General features: G+C 22.6%; 6 protein-coding genes across 6 annotated transcripts; 3 read left to right on the forward strand and 3 right to left on the reverse strand.

Moving 5' to 3' along the window:
• Nucleotides 1-1,082: 1,082 nt before the first annotated feature.
• PCHAS_1414200 (ankyrin-repeat protein, putative) lies at nt 1,083-2,285 on the reverse strand (the record flags this gene model as incomplete). The annotated part of the gene is made up of 1 exon (XM_016799587.1): nt 1,083-2,285. One exon carries the CDS (start codon nt 2,283-2,285, stop codon nt 1,083-1,085), a length of 1,203 nt encoding a protein of 400 aa, XP_016654857.1.
• A 1,105-nt stretch (nt 2,286-3,390) lies between these two features.
• Nucleotides 3,391-6,963, forward strand: PCHAS_1414300 (conserved protein, unknown function; the record flags this gene model as incomplete). Its single annotated transcript, XM_732273.2, has 1 exon — nt 3,391-6,963. One exon carries the CDS (start codon nt 3,391-3,393, stop codon nt 6,961-6,963), a length of 3,573 nt encoding a protein of 1,190 aa, XP_737366.2.
• Nucleotides 6,964-7,918: 955 nt separating this feature from the next.
• Nucleotides 7,919-9,976, forward strand: PCHAS_1414400 (conserved Plasmodium protein, unknown function; the record flags this gene model as incomplete). Its single annotated transcript, XM_739100.2, has 1 exon — nt 7,919-9,976. The coding sequence occupies one exon, from the start codon at nt 7,919-7,921 to the stop codon at nt 9,974-9,976; it is 2,058 nt and encodes a 685-aa protein (XP_744193.2).
• A 1,340-nt stretch (nt 9,977-11,316) lies between these two features.
• PCHAS_1414500 (telomerase reverse transcriptase, putative) lies at nt 11,317-18,069 on the forward strand (the record flags this gene model as incomplete). The annotated part of the gene is made up of 1 exon (XM_016799588.1): nt 11,317-18,069. The coding sequence occupies one exon, from the start codon at nt 11,317-11,319 to the stop codon at nt 18,067-18,069; it is 6,753 nt and encodes a 2,250-aa protein (XP_016654858.1).
• A 423-nt stretch (nt 18,070-18,492) lies between these two features.
• PCHAS_1414600 (MACRO domain-containing protein, putative) lies at nt 18,493-19,890 on the reverse strand (the record flags this gene model as incomplete). The annotated part of the gene is made up of 1 exon (XM_728853.2): nt 18,493-19,890. One exon carries the CDS (start codon nt 19,888-19,890, stop codon nt 18,493-18,495), a length of 1,398 nt encoding a protein of 465 aa, XP_733946.2.
• Nucleotides 19,891-20,707: 817 nt separating this feature from the next.
• PCHAS_1414700 (conserved protein, unknown function) lies at nt 20,708-21,165 on the reverse strand (the record flags this gene model as incomplete). The annotated part of the gene is made up of 2 exons (XM_016799589.1): nt 20,708-20,922; nt 21,009-21,165. 2 exons carry the CDS (start codon nt 21,163-21,165, stop codon nt 20,708-20,710), a joined length of 372 nt encoding a protein of 123 aa, XP_016654859.1.
• Nucleotides 21,166-21,469: the final 304 nt, after the last annotated feature.

Here is a 21,469-nt window from a genome sequence, read left to right on the forward strand (position 1 = left end):
TTTACTTGAAATAATTACATGTAAAATAGGAATAATTCCCTTGAATTATTATATTATGATAATAAAAAAATATTTCATAAAATATTTATTTAATGTTTTATTCATTTAAAAAATATGGCATATCCAAATGTTAAGGAGGAATAAAAATGTATAGAAAATGAAACAATATAGAATATCCTAAATTTTATACCAAGCCAACAAAATAACTACATTGCATTTATTTACATAATAAATAAATACTTTATCATACTATTTTGGTCAAACATAAAAATATTTTTTTTTAAATAAAAATGTGTATTTTTTAAGGGTTATATATCTTAAGCATTTATTATATGTTATGGAAATAGATAGACGATTTAAAATAGCTAAGAATGGTAAACAAAATTAACTTATACCAGCTTAATATTAATCAAAATTGTATGATCCATTAAAAGGTTTTATAAAATCAATAATGCATATACTGCCTATAATAAAGCAATACATATGTAATGATAAAAAACCTCTTTTTTATTCAAAAATGATGTACAATTAAAATTTTTAATTTATCACATTTGTGTAATATATTGTACTAATAATTTGTTTCTTTCCACCTTTTATGAATGTCAATATATCACCAATTACACATAGCCGGTATCAAAGCATGTTTTGTAGCTAAACATTTTTAAACGAAAAAAACTTTATATACATAAATAAATTACACTTAAAAATATTAAAGTTTGTTATGGCATGCCATATTAATAATTAGACAAAACATAATAAAATACGAAATGATAATAATTATGTTTTAAATGAATAACCAAATAACGAAAAAAAAATATGTAGAAAATAGCGTAAAAGAATATGAAGATATACATATCCTTTATGAATGGGTTAATAAAAAGTGTGTAATTGCACTATTGCATAATTGTAGACTCTTTAAAGATAATAAACAAAATGAGAATAAGAATTATAAACTTATATGAGCAAACTGTTTCTATAACATAAATTATAAATTGAAAGATGGTATTGCATTATTTACTGCTTCGTTTTTTATCTCTTGCATGTTTCTTCGCTTTTAACCACATATTCTTTTATATGGTAATCTAAACAAATATTTGCCCACGTCGTTTTATCGAGATAACTATACTATATATAAATACAAAAATAAATATAAGCGATACAACTTGGGCCACGTATTTTAACATTTTTGTTTTTTTTTGTTCTTCTAATAGTCGCTGATATTCCAAATCTCTTTCGTTTTTTTCTTTTTCATTTTGTTCATAATATTTATCAATAGCATCATAAAATAGTTTCCTTTCATCTTTACTTATATTCATTTTTTTTAGTGCAATAGTTTGAATTTGCAAGAAAGCTTTGTCAACATATATGTAACTGTGCTTGTAAAATTTTGGGGCTAAACTTTCTATATTATATAATTTTAAAAAATTATATACATCTGTTTTTAACATTTCTTGTTCATCATTTTTTCTTTTTCGTAATTCTTTTTCTTTATATACATTTTCTTTTTCTTCATTTTTATGGGCAGCATTTTCTTCATGTTTTTTTAGAATATCATTATATGTTTCATCATTATTATTTTTTAATGTTTCATCAAAATTGTATTTTAAAAATAAATCACATAAATTTTTCAAGTTTTCTTTAGCTGCAATATGTAAAGGTGAATTATTTTCTTTATTTAGACAATTTTTTATATCTACCTTTTTTGTTTCTAATATTAATTGAGCTACATTACATAAATGCTCTTTAGCACAAATATGTAAAACTGAATTCATATTTTTATCCTTTACATTAATATCTGCATTGTTTTCAATTAGTAATCGGGCAGCTTCTTCATTGTTTCTTTTGATGGATGTTATTAATGGAGTATTATTTTGGATATCTGTTGAATTTATATCCGCTTTATTTTTTAATAACAATTCAATGCCTTTTAAATAATTATGTTCACAAGCTATATGTAAACTAGTTTTTCCATCTCTGTTTTTTTCATTTACATTAATATTTTTTTCAATTAATAATTTGCTTATAGTTATTACATCGTGCCCAATAACCATACATTTCATCAATGCATTTTCTTTAGACTTTTTATCTTTTAAAAATATATTCACATTTTGATCATTTATTAAATAGTTGCAACATGCAATACTCCCCTTTTCAATACCATATAATAACAAAGTCAAACCTTCTTTGTTGTATTCATTTAAATTCACTTCCTCTTCTTCCTTTAAACATTTTTCAAATTTTGCTAAATCGTCTTTCACTATAATTTTCCATATCTTAGAACTCATCTTAAAGACAACTAAAAAGGCCAATGGAATTATTCGAGTTATCTCAAAATACCCCCAAAAGTTCGAACAAGAGAACAAAATGAAAACAGAATGAGAACAGAATAAAAGCAGAATAATACATAATTATGCCATAACTCGCTTTTTTCCTCCCCTGTGTAAAAAATAAAAATAAATTATCATAAAGCCATGCTCAATAATCACTTTTAAAAAAATATAATTATTTTTTTCATAAATAAAATACAAAATAATACAAAATAATACAAAATCCAAACAAGGGAAGGGCGCTCATAAATTGTATGACCATATGAACGTGTAAAAAAATATAATAAAATATAGTACCAATAAAAATGACAAAAAAAATATGTTAAAAAAATAAGCGGAAAATATTAGGGATATTCCCTATTTTCATTCATTATGCATATATATTTATTAACCATTTAAAAAGTTAAAAAAGTTACAGCATATTTATATGCATTCTTCGGTTTTCCCCAATTCATAGGGAATTATTAAGCTTGTATATATATTTTTTTCAAACATAATGGTATACGCACGCTCATATTTATTACCTTTTTGTATGTATCATGTTGCGACAAATTTTTATTTTATTTATATATATATTATTTTTTAATATAGAAATATTAATTTCCTTATATTATATTCCATATTATTTGTGAAAATTCGAATAAGCTATAATTTTATGTAGATATTTTTTTTTATTATATTATCAAATACCTATCAGGTATTTATTTTATTCACAGTGTATATATATTGAACAAACACAGTTACATAAATATATGTTTACATATAATGTTTTGATATTATCTATATATACATATATATATAATTGTACTTTTAATTAGCTTTGAATATATGGTGAAATTCTTCAAAATGTAAAGGAGGCACATATTTAGTGCTGGCCACATGGAGAATTTTTTTCACGCCCCAAAGCTTTTGAAAATGCTTATCACTATTACTAGCGATTTGCATTAAAAGCTTAATGTACTATTTATTTTTTATATAATTTTTTCGCACATTTTTTGCGTCACCTTTTATACACTTTCCCCTTTTGGGTCTTCTTGACTTGTGATATAAACATATTTTAGAGATGATTTCATCAAGGGGGCCATTTTTTAAGGTGAAACGAAATTTAATATTTTTTCAGCAGATCAAAAATACTCGAAGCATTGAGATTGAAAAGAAAAATGCGCAGGAAAATGCAAATATATTCAAGCGAAATATCGCAAGCAACGTCACAAATAAAACAGATTTGAATACACCACGGGGAACAAAAAATAACGTGAAAAGTATAAATTCAAATGGTGACAATGGTAGTGAAAATGTATTGAATACGAGAATAAAGGGACGTGGAAAAGAAGAAAATACCAGAATTTACTTGAATAAACAAAACGGAAAAAAAAAATATGCATTAAACAGCTTTATCAATATAAAAAATAATAAAACACTAGTAAATGGGAATGAAAGTGAAAATATGCTTCTTGGAGGCAGTAGTAAAATATTGTTAAACAATGGAATAAAGGGAAGGTTAAATTCAAACAATAATAATAATGGAAGTATGAATAATACAAATATATATATTAATAAGCTTCATGATTATTTAGATATTTCTCATAAATCAGAAGGTGATAAAATTAAAATAAACAAAATTTTGAGCAGATTACAAAATGATAATATAACTATTAGTGTCATATTAGATGTTTTAAAAAGTTTGTGTAATATATTTTTAAAAAAAAATGTGCATAACAATTTCGACAATTTAATAATTATCAATAATTTAAATAATAATAGTGTTACTGGTAAGAATATATCGAAAAAGTTAAAAAACTATTTTGAAGAGTATTTTATAAATATAGGAAAATATATAATAAAATACATTTCTTTTATTAACGAGCATGATATATTTAATTTGTATAAATATTTATATTATCTAAATTATCCACTAAGTCAAGATACTATGGAATTACTACAAGAACAATTTTATTTGCATATAGACAAATTAGATTCTTTAAAAGTCGCTCAAATATTTTATATAATAAATACTTTTTATAAAAATTCCTATTTAAAAGAACCTGATGCTTTCTTTATATATGTTATTGATGAAAAATTTAAAAATTGTTATACTAATAATGGTCGTAAATTTTATGCAGCTTCGTCATTAACACAACAAATAAATGATAGTATGATTAATGGAAATATTTCAAATTACACGAATTCAATTAATTATAAAGAAAATAATAAATCCCTATATAAAAATCTTTTATTTGATTCTAATCTAAATAATAATTATAAAGGTACAAACATAGAAGCAGTGCCCAATTCACAAAATTATAATGAAGAACATTATAACAAGTATTCAGATATTATTATAAACAATTCAAATTCGCTAAATCAGTTAGACCCCATAAGACCTAGTAAAAAAAATACGACACTTAACAATGCTTTACACTCTGATTTATTAAATACACTACCAAGCTATAAAAAATATAGCTATAATAGTAATGAGCCTATTACAGAAAATAATGAGCTTCTTTTAGTTTTTAAATATATTCAAAATTTTCATCACAAAATGAATTTTTTTTATGATCGAAATATTATGAACAATTTAGAAAAAAATTTGAATAACTTTTCGATCGAGACATTATTACTTATATTAAATATATACATAAATAATAATGATGAATTATTTAATAGAAAAATTTTAAATGTCTTATATTATAATATAGATAATATGAATGAGCAAAATTTAGTTTTATTAACTGATTATTTCAAAAATACGAAAATACTTATGAACAGTAAATATTATACTAGTAAAGATATAAATGAAATATCAATAATTAACAAAATTATAGATAAAATAAAAAAAGATAATGATCTTATCATCCCAAACAATCTTGCTTGTATTTATTTAAATCTTTATGAGGTAGTAAATAAAATTCCAATACCTAATAGTCCAAATAATAACACAAAAAATAATAGGCAAGAATATGCACATTTTAATAGTACACAAAATGAAAATATATCACATGTTAATAATTCATTGAACTCTGGTACCCCACCTTATGATCAAACTGTTTACAACTTGGAAAACGAGTACAATTTTCAAAATAGCGATATGTCTTACAAAACAAATGAAAATATGAATGAAGATGGTATACATTATAGGGAAACAAATAATTTAGAAAATTATGAACAAATGGAAAATCGAAAAAATAACATGATAAATGATAAATATATAGATAAATCTGCATTACTTTATGAATTAATCAAATTTTGTGATACCCACATTAATAATGTTTCTTGTTTTTCATCTATTCTTGATTTATATTTAATATATATTAAAAATGAGGTTATAAAAAGTAAGACCATCCAACTTTTTGAAAAAAAAATAAAAACAAATAAAAATAAATTGACACAGCAAAATATCTCAAACATAATCATGTCCCTAAGTATACACCCTCATCATTATACCCAAATGTTTACATATTTAGAAAGTTTATTAAATGAAAAATTAAACAATATAAATAATCATGAAGGGAATCAAGAAAATGATATAATCTCGATTAATGAAAATGACAATAAAAATAATACTAGCAACATTTCTAACAGTGCAAATGAAACCGAAGATAGTTTTTCACATATAGATCCAAACTGCTTAATTGATATATCATTAGCCTTTGGAATTAGTGGAAGACACAATTTTAATTTATGGAAATTTGTTGATGTTCATAAAATAATATTAACATGCAATAAAAAATTATTACTATATTTATCATATAGCTTTTTATTAACAAATTATTTTTGCCCAACATCATGGTTTTTTATAATTAAAAGAATTGTAGAAGATGTTAAAGGATTTAATAAAAAACAATATGAATTATTATATGAAATATTAAAATGTAGTACACTATTTAATTATATAGACTTAAATAATTTTACAAATATGCCCAAAAAATTTGCCATAAATTCCAATAATATGAAAACATTATTAAATAACAAAAATGATACAAATAATTTTTTAAAAAATTTTCATTATCTATTAAATACGTCTTATTATCACTATAAATTAAAACTAATAAATAATCAATATAATTCCAATGTACCTTATGAAGAAGTTTTTAATTATCTAAAATTAAATTATGAAAAAAATATAGAATTTAAGCAATTGTATATTATTCCATTTTTATTAAAAGATTATAATGTTATTATTGATCCATTGCCATCGACACCTATTCATAAATCGAGTGGATATATAATGGGAGAAATACAACTAAAACATAAAGTTTTTAGACATGAAAATTATGTTGTTTTGTCATTTTATGATGGAATGTGGGATGAATTTATAAAGCAATCAAATAGTAGTACTAATGATCAAAATGTGTATGACATTAAAGCTTTAGCTGAACGTTTTAAAACATATACTGAATCACACATTAAAATTAAAATTAATAAAAATAGTATCTCAACACCTTCTACACTTGTATATAATCATACTAAAAATAAAACGAATACTCAAGGAAATTATTTAAAGTATAAAAAACAAAGTGTACCTCAGGAAAGCGCCAAAAAATACCTAGTAAACAAAACGAACCGAATTGCCAATAATCAAGATAAAAAAATATATTTAAAAATCAGAACTAAGGCTATTAAAAAAAAAATATAAATACAAAAAATTTAACACTACATATATTTGCATTCTTTTCTTAATGTTGCATAATACATGTTTGTATCATCTGCATATGTGTATCAATATGTATATATTTTTTTTTGTTTTTTTATTTTAACTTTTAATGAAATTCATTTTTTGGTATAAAACATATACTATAAAAAATAATGTAAATAAATTGATAACATATTTATAAGGGATATTTATTTTTTTTTGATGGAAAATTAATAAGCAATATTTTTCTTCCGTTCTATAAGGCCAATGCCCATCCTCAAAAATGAATACTTTTTCGTGTTAAATTTTGCAAAAAAAAAAATAGGAAATTTAATTTTTATTAATTAAAATATTTTTGTTTAACTTTATTGATAAATATAAAATAAATAGATTCAATTAATTTTTTTTAATAGCATGTAACGGGTAAAATATAGAATCCTATTTATACTAAATTTGAATATTTATGTTTTTTTTATATGTATTCAATTCGTGACAGTTTTGTTAACTCGATTTTGGTTACCTGTTTATATAATAATTTTATATTACCACTTCAATTGATCATCTATATTTAACTTTTTTATTTTAATTATATTTTTTTAAATTCATTTTTTATAGCATACTTGTTTTGAGTTAAATAATTTTGTATTTTATCATAATAAAATATGTAATTTAAAATTCACTGTTCTATATCAATTTTTTTTTATACTTGTTTTAAACTCTTGTTTCACAGCATATATTCATACAGTACATACAGTACATATTCTATAATTTTACACTTTTCCACCACAATATGACAATTTATAATAAATTGGATTTATGTGAAGGCTTATTCTTTTACTTTTCTATAAATGCTTAGTATATGCTACATTTTCGTGTAATAAATATAGCCTACCTATGCAGATTGTACCACTGCATTTTATATAGCAAGCATTATTCCTATATATAAACAGTGAATAAAATGGGTAACAATACTCATGACATTCCAAGCGATTTAGTAGACATTTTGATATCTCTAAATCTTGAGGATCCGAAATATACAAAAAATTTACAAGTGATAACAAATTATTTAAATGATGATTTAATTAAAAATACAAATAAATTAATAAATTATATTATAGATAATATAAATGTAGGACAAATAAACAATAACTTAAGTAATTATTTAGCAGATATAATAATATATATACAAAAAGCAAATACAATTGAAAATAGTGATGTGTTACAAAAAAAGGAAGAAGTAACAAACACTTCTTTAACATGGGAAGAAACATGTTCTACCCATATTGAATATAGAATTAAAATTAATGATGAGAAATTAAAAAAATATTTAGTAAATGATTATCGAAATGATATAATTAATAATTGTACAAAACATATAAACTATTTAAAATTATTATATGTAGTTAGTAATAATATATCACCACAAAATGGATATATGCTATTTATTAATATAATTCATAATATAGATATAAATTATCAATATAAATTATTATCTTTAGAATATTTTGCACATGTAGCAAATAAAATTACATTAGAACGAGCAAAATATATAGCTCAAATTCTTCCATTAGTTTTAGACAAATTTTATAATATAGATGGTGAACCATATTATAATGATAATATAAATAATATAGATACATTAATATCTATGTGTAAATTTATTAATATATTATGTGATAAATCTATTAAATCTCAAGAAGATGATAAACAAGATGTAGCTTTACATTCTATTGTTGCATTTATTATGAGGATAATATGTTATCATAATTTTTATCTACCTTTAAATAAAAATGTTGAAAAACTATTCCCTTATATAAAATATGATTCTATAGATTATAACGAATGTATAACTGTATACAAAACTATACCAATCATATCCTATCGAAATAAATCTGATCATATTACTAGGACTTGCTTATCATCATTATTATGGAGACTTAGCATAATTAATCCAAATTTATGTCGGATTTTAGAGAGAGTTAATATTTTAATACCTAATACAAAATCATGTGTACTAGAAAATACAACATTAGAGATATCATTATTGTCTTACTTGATTTTAGTAGAAAGAATAAATACGGAGGCCTTTCCTCTCGTATTTTCACAATTATATTTATTTAATTTAATGATTAGAAATTGTTATAATATAATTTTATGTTTAGATAAAGCCAAAAAATATGCACAAAATAATCTATATATTAAGGCTTGCCATTTTATATCTATTTCAACTATATTCTCAAGAAATATTAAAATATATAATAATGAATATTATAATAATATTTACAATTTTAAATGGAGACCCTTTGATTTTCTTAAAAAGATGTATGAAATATTTCATACATATAATGATCAACAAAATTATACAAAAGTTATATACTATTGTGTTAGTAATATTATGAGAAATTTTTCATGGAATGTTTTCTTTTCCTTATATAATAAATTGATAATAGAATGTACATCAGACAGAATTAAAAGCACTATTGCTTCTTATCTTAAAGATCAACTATATAAACAAATGTTAGCCACTATAAATGAAGAAGGATCCCCTGAATCTATTGCAGATAAAAGAGAAGATCTAATTATGTCAAACAATAAAACTAGTGAATCAGATTATAAAACAAGCAAAATAAAAAAATTAGGGACTCAAATAAAAAATATAATTTTTACACTGATAAGCGAAGAATCAGTACTATTATATGCTGATTCAATTACTGTTGCATTCAATATTGTAAAAATGGTCTTACTAAATAAATCCTTCAGACCTTTTTGTAAGCATATACTAAATTTTGATGAAAATACAACATGCTTTTTACAAAACAAAATAAAATATTTTTATGATCAAATTAAGATAGAAAAATCGGTATTTTTAAAAGAACAAAATGATGCATTAATAAATGGAAATCAAAATTCAAAAATGGATACTGCATACGATATTAATTTGAATAAATTGGATGTCATTGTTATGTTATTAAATGATGTTGAAACATCTATAGAATCGATCAAAAATAACTCATGAAAAAGTTTCCACAACTTATTTATTTCATTTTTTGATATTTAATACATCTTATGGATATATATATATTTCATTAATTGATTTGTATATTACCCCCTTTTAGTGATTATTTTTTTATGGGGAATTTTCATATGTGTCATATTTTTATTTACACAATACAATCATATATGCTCATACATATTTATACAGATACAATAATTAGAACACCATTTTTATGATAATATGATAATATGAAAATATATCCTCTATAAATATAATTTCTTAAAAAAAAATATATATTTTATTAATGCATTTTAATTATGGATGTAGTTTATCATTTTTCTATGTTATATATTCATAATGCCTTACTTATCCTCAAAAGCGGTTTCCGACTTTTAAAATGTCTATCTATTTACTGGTTCCACCATTTGACATAAAAATAGGTAGTACGTTTTTGGTATATCAATGTTAAAAGAATATTGTAAGTTAATAGGAAGTCAGTCAGAACCTAGCATTAGTTATGTGCCCATTATTGGCTCATTCATAAATGTCACTTGTTATAATAAATGTGTTTCACAATTTTTTTGAGGTAAAGGCAGATTGTAATGTTTTTTTTATTTCATATGGCCAATAGTATTTAAAGTGTGCTATCGTATGATCAGCCTTTAATTTCTTTTATCCTACACACTATGTCGTGACTTTTTAAAGGAAGCATTTAGCTTTCTCAACAATTAAAAGATAACATTAAGATGAGAAAAAAGCAGCAAAACATAAAAAGCTGTTCGTTTTATATTTTTTTTTCGTCTTTCACATATACATATGTAACATCGATGTATATGGTACGTCCTCGTAAATATGTATGCATTGGCACACTTAATAATTTTATAAAATCATAACGCTTTCTATTTAAAAAACTTTCTTAAACATTATTAAAGCATAATGACAAAATAATTTAATAAAACAATATAAATTGGTTATTTTTTTAATTAGCCCTACATTAATATTAAAAGCTTAGCATGCACAATATATCTTATGTGTATTAATTTTTTTAATTATATTATTCTTTTTTTGTTTTTTTTTTCTGTATAATATACCTACATAATATTTATATTTTATCTTTTATTTTTTTGTTGTTTTTTTATTTAAAATGTATATTGTGTGGTTTATTTTTTCACAATCACTGCATTTTTTAATACACAATTTATTGGCCTCACATTAAGCAACTAAAAAAATTGAAAATTTTTAAGATGAAATATATTTCACTTTTACAAAGAGACTAAATGGAAATGAATTATTCATATTATGAATAAACTGATAAAAAGTGAAAACAAAACTCAAATTAAAAAAAATAAATGATATGATGAATGTTCTTTAATATGAGTGATGACGTACCTATAGAAAGTAGTTACTTAAAAAACATTTTTAAAAGCACAGACAAGAAAATCAAATTATTTAAATTATATTTAGAAAAAAAGTTAAATATTAATTCATATACACTTGGTGAATATTCTCTTAAACATGATGAAAAATTTAGACGAATATTTTTTTCCAACATAATAAAAGAACATATAATAACAAAAAGGAAAAAAGATCGATTATATATTATCAATGAAGTAGTTATAAATAAAGACTTTTTTCAAAACTATTATTATTTTCAATATTTTTTACAAAATGTTTTATTATTTGAAGATTTACGATTAAAAAAAATAGAAAATAATTTAAACAAAGATATTTTTTTTAAAGAAAAAAAATCATCCTTAGTTAATTGGAAGCAATGCTTTAGTCATATAAAAAAAAAGTTAAATGAAAAAGGGTTAGACAAAAAAAGTAAAATTTATAAAAATTCTGTGTTATTATTTAATTCAACCAAATTTTCATATGAAGATCAAAATTGTTGTGATTATTTTTATAGTCTAAAAGTATGGGATATATTTTTTAATTATGTATCCTTTGATTTTTTAAACTATTTGTTGTCTAATACCCTTATATTTATATCCGACTTTTTTTTTATTAATTCAAATGAGCTACTTCCAATTCAAACATCCTTTTTTATTACTTTAAGCCACATTGAGCTAAAATGGAAAGACAGTAAAGAATTTGAAAATAAATTTATTTTAAAAAAAAAAAAGTTATTTTATAATACAAAGAAACTCAAAATAATTTACACAAACAACCCAACACAAAATGTAAATCTTCAAAGAAGAGATACGAACCAAAAAGAGCTTCCTAAGGAGTCTGAAACAACTGGAGCTACAAATGTACCACCTCAAAACGAGAGAGATAATGATGTTGCATTTTTTAATAGTTCTAAAAATAAAAGGGCTAACGAAAAAAGGGATAGTGAAATAGATAATATGAGAAAATCGAAGAAAATAAAAACTTTTCACAATCGTATTGAAATAAAAGAAAATGAATCATTAATATGTGCAGAAAAATATATAGACAAACGAAAACATTTGAAAAAAATATATCAATATTTGCTTAAAAAAAAAAATAATAAAACATTTTTTAAAATTCATGATAGTCATTCATATATAAGGTACTTGTATTTAATTCAATGCAGTGGCGGAATTTTAAAAAATGAATGTTTAAAGGAAATGAAAGAAATACTGAAAAGGGAAAAAGAAGTATTTAAAAACGAGAAAAAAAAACAACATACCCAAAATGTTAAGACAAACCAAATAATAGCAATGGAAAATAACGGGTTAGACAAAATTGATACGAATCAAAAAGTAGGAATAAAAAAAAAACAACTGCCAAATATTTATTTCTTTCATAATAATGATAAAAATGGAAAATTGAATAATACCACTGATAGTGTAAATATGCATGATTATGAAGTGGAAACTGACAAAGAGACTAAAATATTAAACGATAAAAAAAAATGGAATAAAATAATAATAAACAGAAACAATATTTTACAACATAATACTACAAATAAATATAAAAACTTTTTATTTAATAAAAATATGATTTTTGACAAATTAGAAAATGTGCCTTTATTTATTTATCATTTATTAAACTATATTTGTACATCAAATCAAAAATACTTTTTTCATAATAATTTTATAGATGAATATAAGCAGAAAATATTAAAACAAATTAAATGTAACACAAAAAAAAACGACATCTCTCATTTTGTGTATAAAAAGGAAAATACAGCAACATGTAATATAGTCAAAGAAAGTAATAATAAAGGGAAAAATATTTATTTTCGAATTAAAAAAACAAAAATACTTAAGTATATCTATTATCATTTTTCTGAATTTTTAAATAATGTCAGGAATACAAAATTTGAAAAAATTTATAATAAATATTTTCCTCGAAAAAAATTGAAAAACAAAATAGCAAAAATATTTAAGACAATAAAATCGCTTATAATAAAAAAATTTCATATTATTAATATAAGAAAAAATAGAAAGTTTATTAGACAAAAATTGTATGATTATTTTTTTAAAAATTATGATTTTCTAAGCTTTTCTTTTAAGACGCATAAAGTTATTGACTTTATTGTATATGTTACAAAAAAGTGTGTACCTGTTAAACTGCTAGGTAGTAGATATAATTTCAAAATTTTTTTAAATAATGTCAAAAAGTTTATACTAATGAATTATAAAGAAAGTTTTTCGATGGACCAAATAATGAAGCATGTAAAGGTTAAAAACGTTTTTAAAAGACAGAAAAAGGATATACAAAAAAGCACACCAGATAAATCGAGCACAGTTACGCCAATGAAGAATATTTTAATGCCACCACTTCAAACAGATATCTCAAAATGTTCGAATTATAGTTTATATGACCATAAAAAAACAAATGATGATAAACAAGATCGATTTGTGAATTACTTATCAAAAAATACAGTCTTGTTTCACGAATTAAAAAGAAAATATTTTGATAAAAAAAAGAAAATAATTTTAGCCATACAAAAAAGACATTTTTTGAGTAGACTTATATATTTTATTTTTAATTATTTCATTATGCCAATCATGAGACATTTTTTTTTTTTGACAAAATCAGAACATACTATTTATAAAACTATTATTTTCGATAGAAAGCTATGGAACTACTTTACAAAAGTTTCAAATTTTTGTTTATACCATCAAAATTTTCGGAATAAAAAAATCAAAAAAATAAAAGAATCTAAGCCAAAGCAAGTTCGTCATACGTTGAAAAGGAAGAGCATAAAACGGCATATCAATACATTGAAGCTTTTGAAAAAAAAAAAAAAAAAATTAGCATCCAAAAAAAACAATGACATTAATGCTGTTAAATCTATAGGAAATAAAGAAACAGAAACAGACAAGCACACCATTGATACACTTTCTAAAGACACAATAATGTGTAAAGAAGTTGAGAAAGTAAAAAACAAAAAAGAGGAAAAGATGTTTGAATGCAAACAAATAGATAGTTTATACAAGTTAAAAGTTCTTAATAAAAAAAATGTTAGACCTTATTTAAAAAAGTTTTACTATAAAATTCGAAAAAAATATTTATCCTTAAAAAAATATTACATTAAAAATAATAAAAATATGACTCCTAGTGTGTTGAGAAAGTATAAAGAGTATATCAATTATGCGGATGATAAAAAATTCCTTCTTATATATGTAGGAAAACGGTTTTTCAAAAAAAAAAAAGTTAATTATATTAAGCTTTTCTATAAGCTAGTAACCAAAATTGAAAAAAAAATTAATAAAATGCAATGCAAAAACTTGATAAAAAGGAAACGAAAAATAAGTGAAATTGGGAAAGTCGAAATAAAATCGAAAAAACGATCAGCAACATGCATTATTTCCAACTCGGATCAGGTATATAATCGAAAGAAGCATGAGGGAAGGGAGCTGAAGACAAAAATGATGAGAAAAAGGAAACGCTCTGAAAATAATCATAGTGAGAAAAAGAATGTGTCTGAAAATGGTGCTTGTCCAGATAACCAACTAAATGCGAAAAAAAAATATATACACAAAATAAAAAATATGGTCGAAAAACGTAACTTTTTACTAAAGCTTAATTGTATTAATGCTTTTTTTTCAAAAAAATTACGAATTAATTGGATACCTAAAAAAAAAGGATTAAGACCTTTGATAAACTTATCAACATTGAATATTCCTGAAAGTGTAAAAGCTAGAGTTACAGAAATATTAAAAAATAAAAAAAGCAGTGAATTTTATTATCATAATATATTAGAAAATTTAGAAAGAAAAAAGGAAAAGAATAATCCTCTACGAAAAAAAAAATATAATCGAAAAAATTATAATCCAGTTTCTTTAAATAATATTTGTAAATTTTCTCTTAAATGTTTAGGAAATGCTAGAAGCAATAACAGTTGCTTATTTAAAAATACTTTGACAAAAACAAATGAAATTGAATTAAAGTTAAAAAACTGGTTAGAGGATATAAAGAATTGTTTTTATCGTAAAAAAATATATAGAAAATATATAAAAAATAAATTAAGGAATAACAAAACAATTTATGCCTATATATGTGTTGGTGATTTTTCAAATTGCTATGAGCACATAAATCATAATTATTTATTTAAATTTTTAAAACTATTTTTTGATGAAGTATCAAATTTTGAATTTGTATATTTATTTAAAAGATCATTTCGTTTATATAATAAAACTGTTAATAATTCACTCCTGTCTTATTATCCAGTGAATGTCAAAAATTTTGGTATGCATTATATTAGAAATCTTAGAGAGCTTATAATTAAGGCAAATAAAAATACAATACATGATTTTTTACTAAAGCAATTATTTAAAAATGCTTCAAACATTGATTTGTATATTTTTTCAGATTCTTATAAAAGTGTGCAGGTTGAAAAACGAGATATTTTTATGACAATAATAACGATTATTAGATATTACTACCTTAATATATATTTTAGCATAAAGGAATTAAAATTAAATAAAAATAATATTTTTTATTTTCAAATATTTCAAAAAAATAGTAAATTAAAAAATAATGCATACTTTAAATTAAAAAATCCCAAAATATTTCAAACAATTCAGCAATTTCACCAAAACAAACTTTTGTCTCTTGAACCTGTTGAAAAGGCTACCTCAAATAATACGCTAGAAAAAGATGATCAAATTAATATTGAAAAATCAGCACATAGAGAATTAAATAATTCAATAAGCACTTCTATTATTAAACCTATTTCAGAACTAAATAAAGAATCCAAAGGAAATGATATAAATAGTTCGTTCACCTTTAGAAGTAATAGTACATGTATTTCTACAAGTGTCGAAAATGGAAGTCAGTATTCTGGGAATATCCTAAATAACCATATAAATAATAAAATGAAAAATGGTATGATTAAAATTAGTGACAATATGAATAATACACCAGATATTGGAGAACATAATATTAAAAAAGAAAATAATTTAATTATTTTATCAAATGATAGAGAAAGAACATTACCTATTTCTCAGTCTAATGAATCATTTAATTTAGGTGATAAAATAGAAACAAATAAAATATATCCTGAAAAAAAAATATTAACATTTCAAGACAAAAAAATTATTAGTAATATATGTGGATTACCACAAGGGTTTAGTTTGTCCAATATATTATGTTCTCTTTATTATGCATATTTAGATAAAAATAAAGAATTTCAAAATATTTTATGTGCAGAAAGAAACGAAAGTAACAACAAAACTAATTCGATAAATAAAAATATATATCCTAATCCTTTAAATACTAATTCGTTGTTGATCCGATTTATAGACGATTTCTTATTTTGTACACTTAATAAAAAAAATATTAAAATATTTAAAAATTTATTATTAAAAAGAAAAATATGGGGAGAAAATATTAACTCCTCAAAAACGAAAATATTTAAAATACCTCTCATTTATAAAAGCGGTTTATTTATTCACAACATCTGGGATAAGCAAAGTAAGGAAAAACAAAAAAGTAAAAAAAGGAAAGAAAAACAAAAAAGCAAACAAAGCAAGCAAAACAACACCAAATTGGAAGTGGTGCCTCAAAGCATGCTTCTTAAAAATAGTAACATTATCAAATGTCACGAAAATGAAGAAGTGTGTAACTATACAGATTTACAAAAATTGGAGATAAAGACAGATCAGAAACATGTTTGCATTCAACCCATAAAAAGGAATACACATCCAAAGGAAGCAGGAAATGGAAATATCAAGACAATTGCAAAGACACACCAAAGTAAGAGAAAAAAAAAATCTCCCAATTTAACAATATGCCAAATTAAAAAGGTAATAAAAATGTTGTGCATAAAAAAAGCCAAATTAAAAGGGAAGTCCTCTGAAAAGCATCATAAAATTCAAAAATATATTAAAAGATTAAAAAAATTAAAAAAAAAGAAAACAAAAAAAGTAGAAAAAGGGATAGGAGAAAGAAATTATATAAATGAAGCTCAATCTATCAGATCTATTGAATGGTTAAATAATTCATATATTTGCGATTTTGTAAATAATTCAATTCATAGTATATCTTATCCTTGGAAAAATAAAAATGATGCAACGATTCGAAATCATATACATTTAAATAATGCAATAGGAGAAAAATGCAATAAAATAAGCTTTATGAAAGTTTTAGTTGAAAATAGAATAATGAGAAATGCTATATCAAAACAAAAAAAATATATATCATTATATAAAAATAAACAAAATGTATATTTTTGTTATAAAAATAATTTCATATTATTAAAAACATCTATATTAAAATTTATTTGTTCTATTAAAACATTGAAGAACATGTTTAATACATTTTATAATCCGATCTACAATACCAAATTTATTTTACATTTAATTTCATATATGAAAAAATGTTTAATAAAAAATAAAAATCTGAAATTTGTTAAATTGTTTTTAATTGAAACAGCCATTGAGACATTACAATATGCTAAGGTGTTTCACCCAAATCATTCGATGTTTCGATGTCTAAAAGTTCTTAAAAAAATTAAAAAAAGATTAATAAATAAATATAAAAAAATTAAAAAAAAATTACTAATTCAATATAGAAATATATTTAATGTTATTAGAAGGGAGTTATTTAATTCTTGGCCATCCATGTTTAAATTAAGGGAGGCTACCGAGGGGCGTAAAAAAAGCAAGACAAAAAGAAGGAAAATAGAAAGTTAAAAAAAAATTTTTAAATTAAAATAATAAAATGGCGAAATACCCTATATTCAGTGGAGATTTCCCCGATTCTTTACTAACACATGTCGAGAATTGTTAAGACAACCCAAATGAGCAAAAGGTATAAACAAAAAAAAATGTAGCTATTAAAGCCATCTTGCCCACACAATAGTAAAAGGATATGTACACATGTACTGTTCAGCAAATTATTATATACAGTATTATTTACTACAAAGTTTAAATGACTCCTAACCCCCGAGTTTGTTAATCATTTCATGCTCATGTTTTTTATTTTATATTTTACATATGTTAAAATAGCATAATTATGCACTACATATGTATGTATGCACATTTTATATGCACTCTACTATACCCGATTGATTTATATTTTCATGTTTTCATTTTTTTTTATAACACTTTTAAACATTACAATCTTGGTTTTGTCTCTAAAGATATGTTTGACACCTTTTTGAGAGCCTGCAGTCTTCCACCTTTTCCTACTCTAATATTTAATAACCCTTTTTTATTAATATTATAAAGTGTATGTGATATACCTTTGTAGTAATATGGTTTAGGGTTATATTGATAAGAACTAGGTTCCCCCGAATGTTTATATAAAAGAAATGGATTGGGCTCAATAACTCTTGAAGCTCGCCATTTAAACGGTCTTATATTGCTATAGTAATTTTGATACTTTCTTCTAATAATTCCATGATATTTTTTGAAAGATATTTTATTATGTTTTCTACAAAAATAAATAACATTTGATGGAATTTCCAATAACCTTCTATTTGCTATATTCCAATATTTTGGAGCAGGCATAACTTTTTTATGGGGTAAGTAATTTCTTGACACATCTTCAATGGTCTCACTAAATATTTTACAAGTATTTAAATCTTTATCAACAAAAGATATAGAATTAATATTGTAAATTGGTAATATACTATTTATTTGTAATAAGGATTCAACAGATTCTTCAACAAGTATACTACTCGAATTCTTTGGAGAATATCCATATATACCTGATGATATGTCTGGTAATATTATAGAAGATATACATAATTCATTTAATTGTTTTAATGAATTTGAAAATGCATATCTTAATTTTTGAGCAGATATATAACAATTGCCTTGCCAATAATATGGCATAATTAAAAAAGCTAATAATTTAACTTTATCACTAACATTATTTGATTTTGTTAATATTAAATCACCTGTTTGTAATTTTTTTGAATTTTCAACTAATTCTTTAAAATATTTTTCATTATTAATATCTGATTGTCTATTCATATATTTTTCTTTATGCTCATTTAATATATCTATTCTTTTTTTTATTAAACTTTTTATTGATATAAAAATTTCTTTTACTAATTCTCTGCCCCCTTTTTGTAATATATATGCTCCAAATCCACTTAAAGGAATAAAATTTGAAACCATTGGTATTAGCATACAATCTGCTTCTTCATCTAATATATCATTATGAATTACTTTTATACTTCCAAATTGGTCTAATGTAATATTTCCCATTTCATGTTGATATTTATTTTTTACTAAATCGAGATCTAATAAATTTATATCATCGTCTACTTGTTCATTTACTTTTCTTTCAAAAAATAAATCGTTTATTTCACTTTTCTTGTTGGGATATATTTCTTTTATCATACTTCGATTTTTCCCTTCTAATATATCTAATGATCTTAAATAATCAACATGAGATTTTAAAGCCCTATCATGAATCGTTTTTAATTTTTTGTTTAAGTACGAGCTTCCAAACTCTCGTTTATTAAGGGCAAATATCTTTGGCATGCTTTTTACTATCTTCATCTTAGTATCATTTTATCAAATTTTATTCAATTTGCCAGTCACTAGCCAATGCGTCCCCTTATATATATTCCAAATTATTTTCACATAAATACATGTACATATACATTTAGTAACATGGGAAGGGAACATTATATGACATCACATAAGCCTACATACAACATAAGAAGGAATATTATATAACATACCAAATTAACGATAAAAAATAGTATATATATTATTACTTATATATGTAAATTTATTGCTTATAAAAAATTAGAAAATCATTTCCTATTAGCTCATAAGCATATATTTTTTTCTGTGTAAATAATTTGCAAATTGTTTTACGAGCTTTTTCTTTACCCACACCAATTTGCACGTTAAAATAGGATAAATAATAAGAAAAAAATATTTATGCCTTCTTTCATATATTTATTGTTCCTATGTTTGTTTGTTTATTTTTTCATGTATATAAAAAATTCAAATTTATATGGTTTTATCGAAGTTTTACTGAAAAGCTGGGCATGCAATATATAAAAATACAGTAAAAAATAATAATAAAACAACGGAAAAACAAAAATTTGAAAAAATCGAAAAAAATAAATATTTAATAGATTTTAATGAAAATGGGTTTATTATATTATTTTAGTTTTATATTTTTTTATTTCCCCTTTTACTTTTCCTTCATTGAAAAGTACATAACAAAATCGTCAAACATATTTGATCGAAAATATGTGTGCATATATACATAGTTTTCGTTAATATGCGAAATTGGAAAAGTACTATAGGTTCTCCAAAGTTTGGATTACTAAACAATATAATAAGGGTTTAATATAGCCGTTTATGAATCTAAAGATTTTCTATAGCCATTCAGTTCAAATACTTTTATAATATCCTTTATGGCATCACCGGTATCTAATCCTTTTATTCCATGCTTTGAAAATACAAGAGCTAAATCATGGGATAAATCATTCATTCCAGTTTCTATACTACTGTAATCATAATCAGGATTAATATTGGGGTTGGCTTTTAATAAATTTCGTAGTAATGCTTCATCTATAAAAGGAAAAAATAAAACAAACTGTTTAATAACTACACCATTTCTTTATAAGCACTATTTTTATATTAGCAAAATAAGATACCTTCCTTCTTGAAATAAATTGATTCATCTGCTGTTCTGTTAGCGTCTAAAAATTTCACGCCTCCAAAATTTTTCTTACACATTAAATTAACATTAATGCCAGCATGTTTTTTTATTTTATTTACTGAAAATAACTTCCTAGTAATCACAAGTACCATTATACTGAATGTGTTGGGTATATATATGTGTGCGTGCTGTTTTTATTTTTTTATTTTTTCAATGATAGTAAACTGAAAGTATTAACCAAATTAAACTTAAAGTAGTAAGATGGATTACACATGAATAAGCAAGAAATGATAAGTATTATATTATTGTTTATTTATTTTTTTTTAAATTATACAAGCCCATATATATTTTTTTTTTAATGTACATAAAATTTTATATATTGAATATAAGTTTGTTACTACACTTTCTAAGCATTTAAACTTTTAGGAAAAAAATACTATAAGTGTGCTAATAAAA

The sequence above is a fragment of the Plasmodium chabaudi genome (genome assembly GCF_900002335.3).
Source record: "Plasmodium chabaudi chabaudi strain AS genome assembly, chromosome: 14".
NCBI lineage: Eukaryota > Apicomplexa > Aconoidasida > Haemosporida > Plasmodiidae > Plasmodium > Plasmodium chabaudi.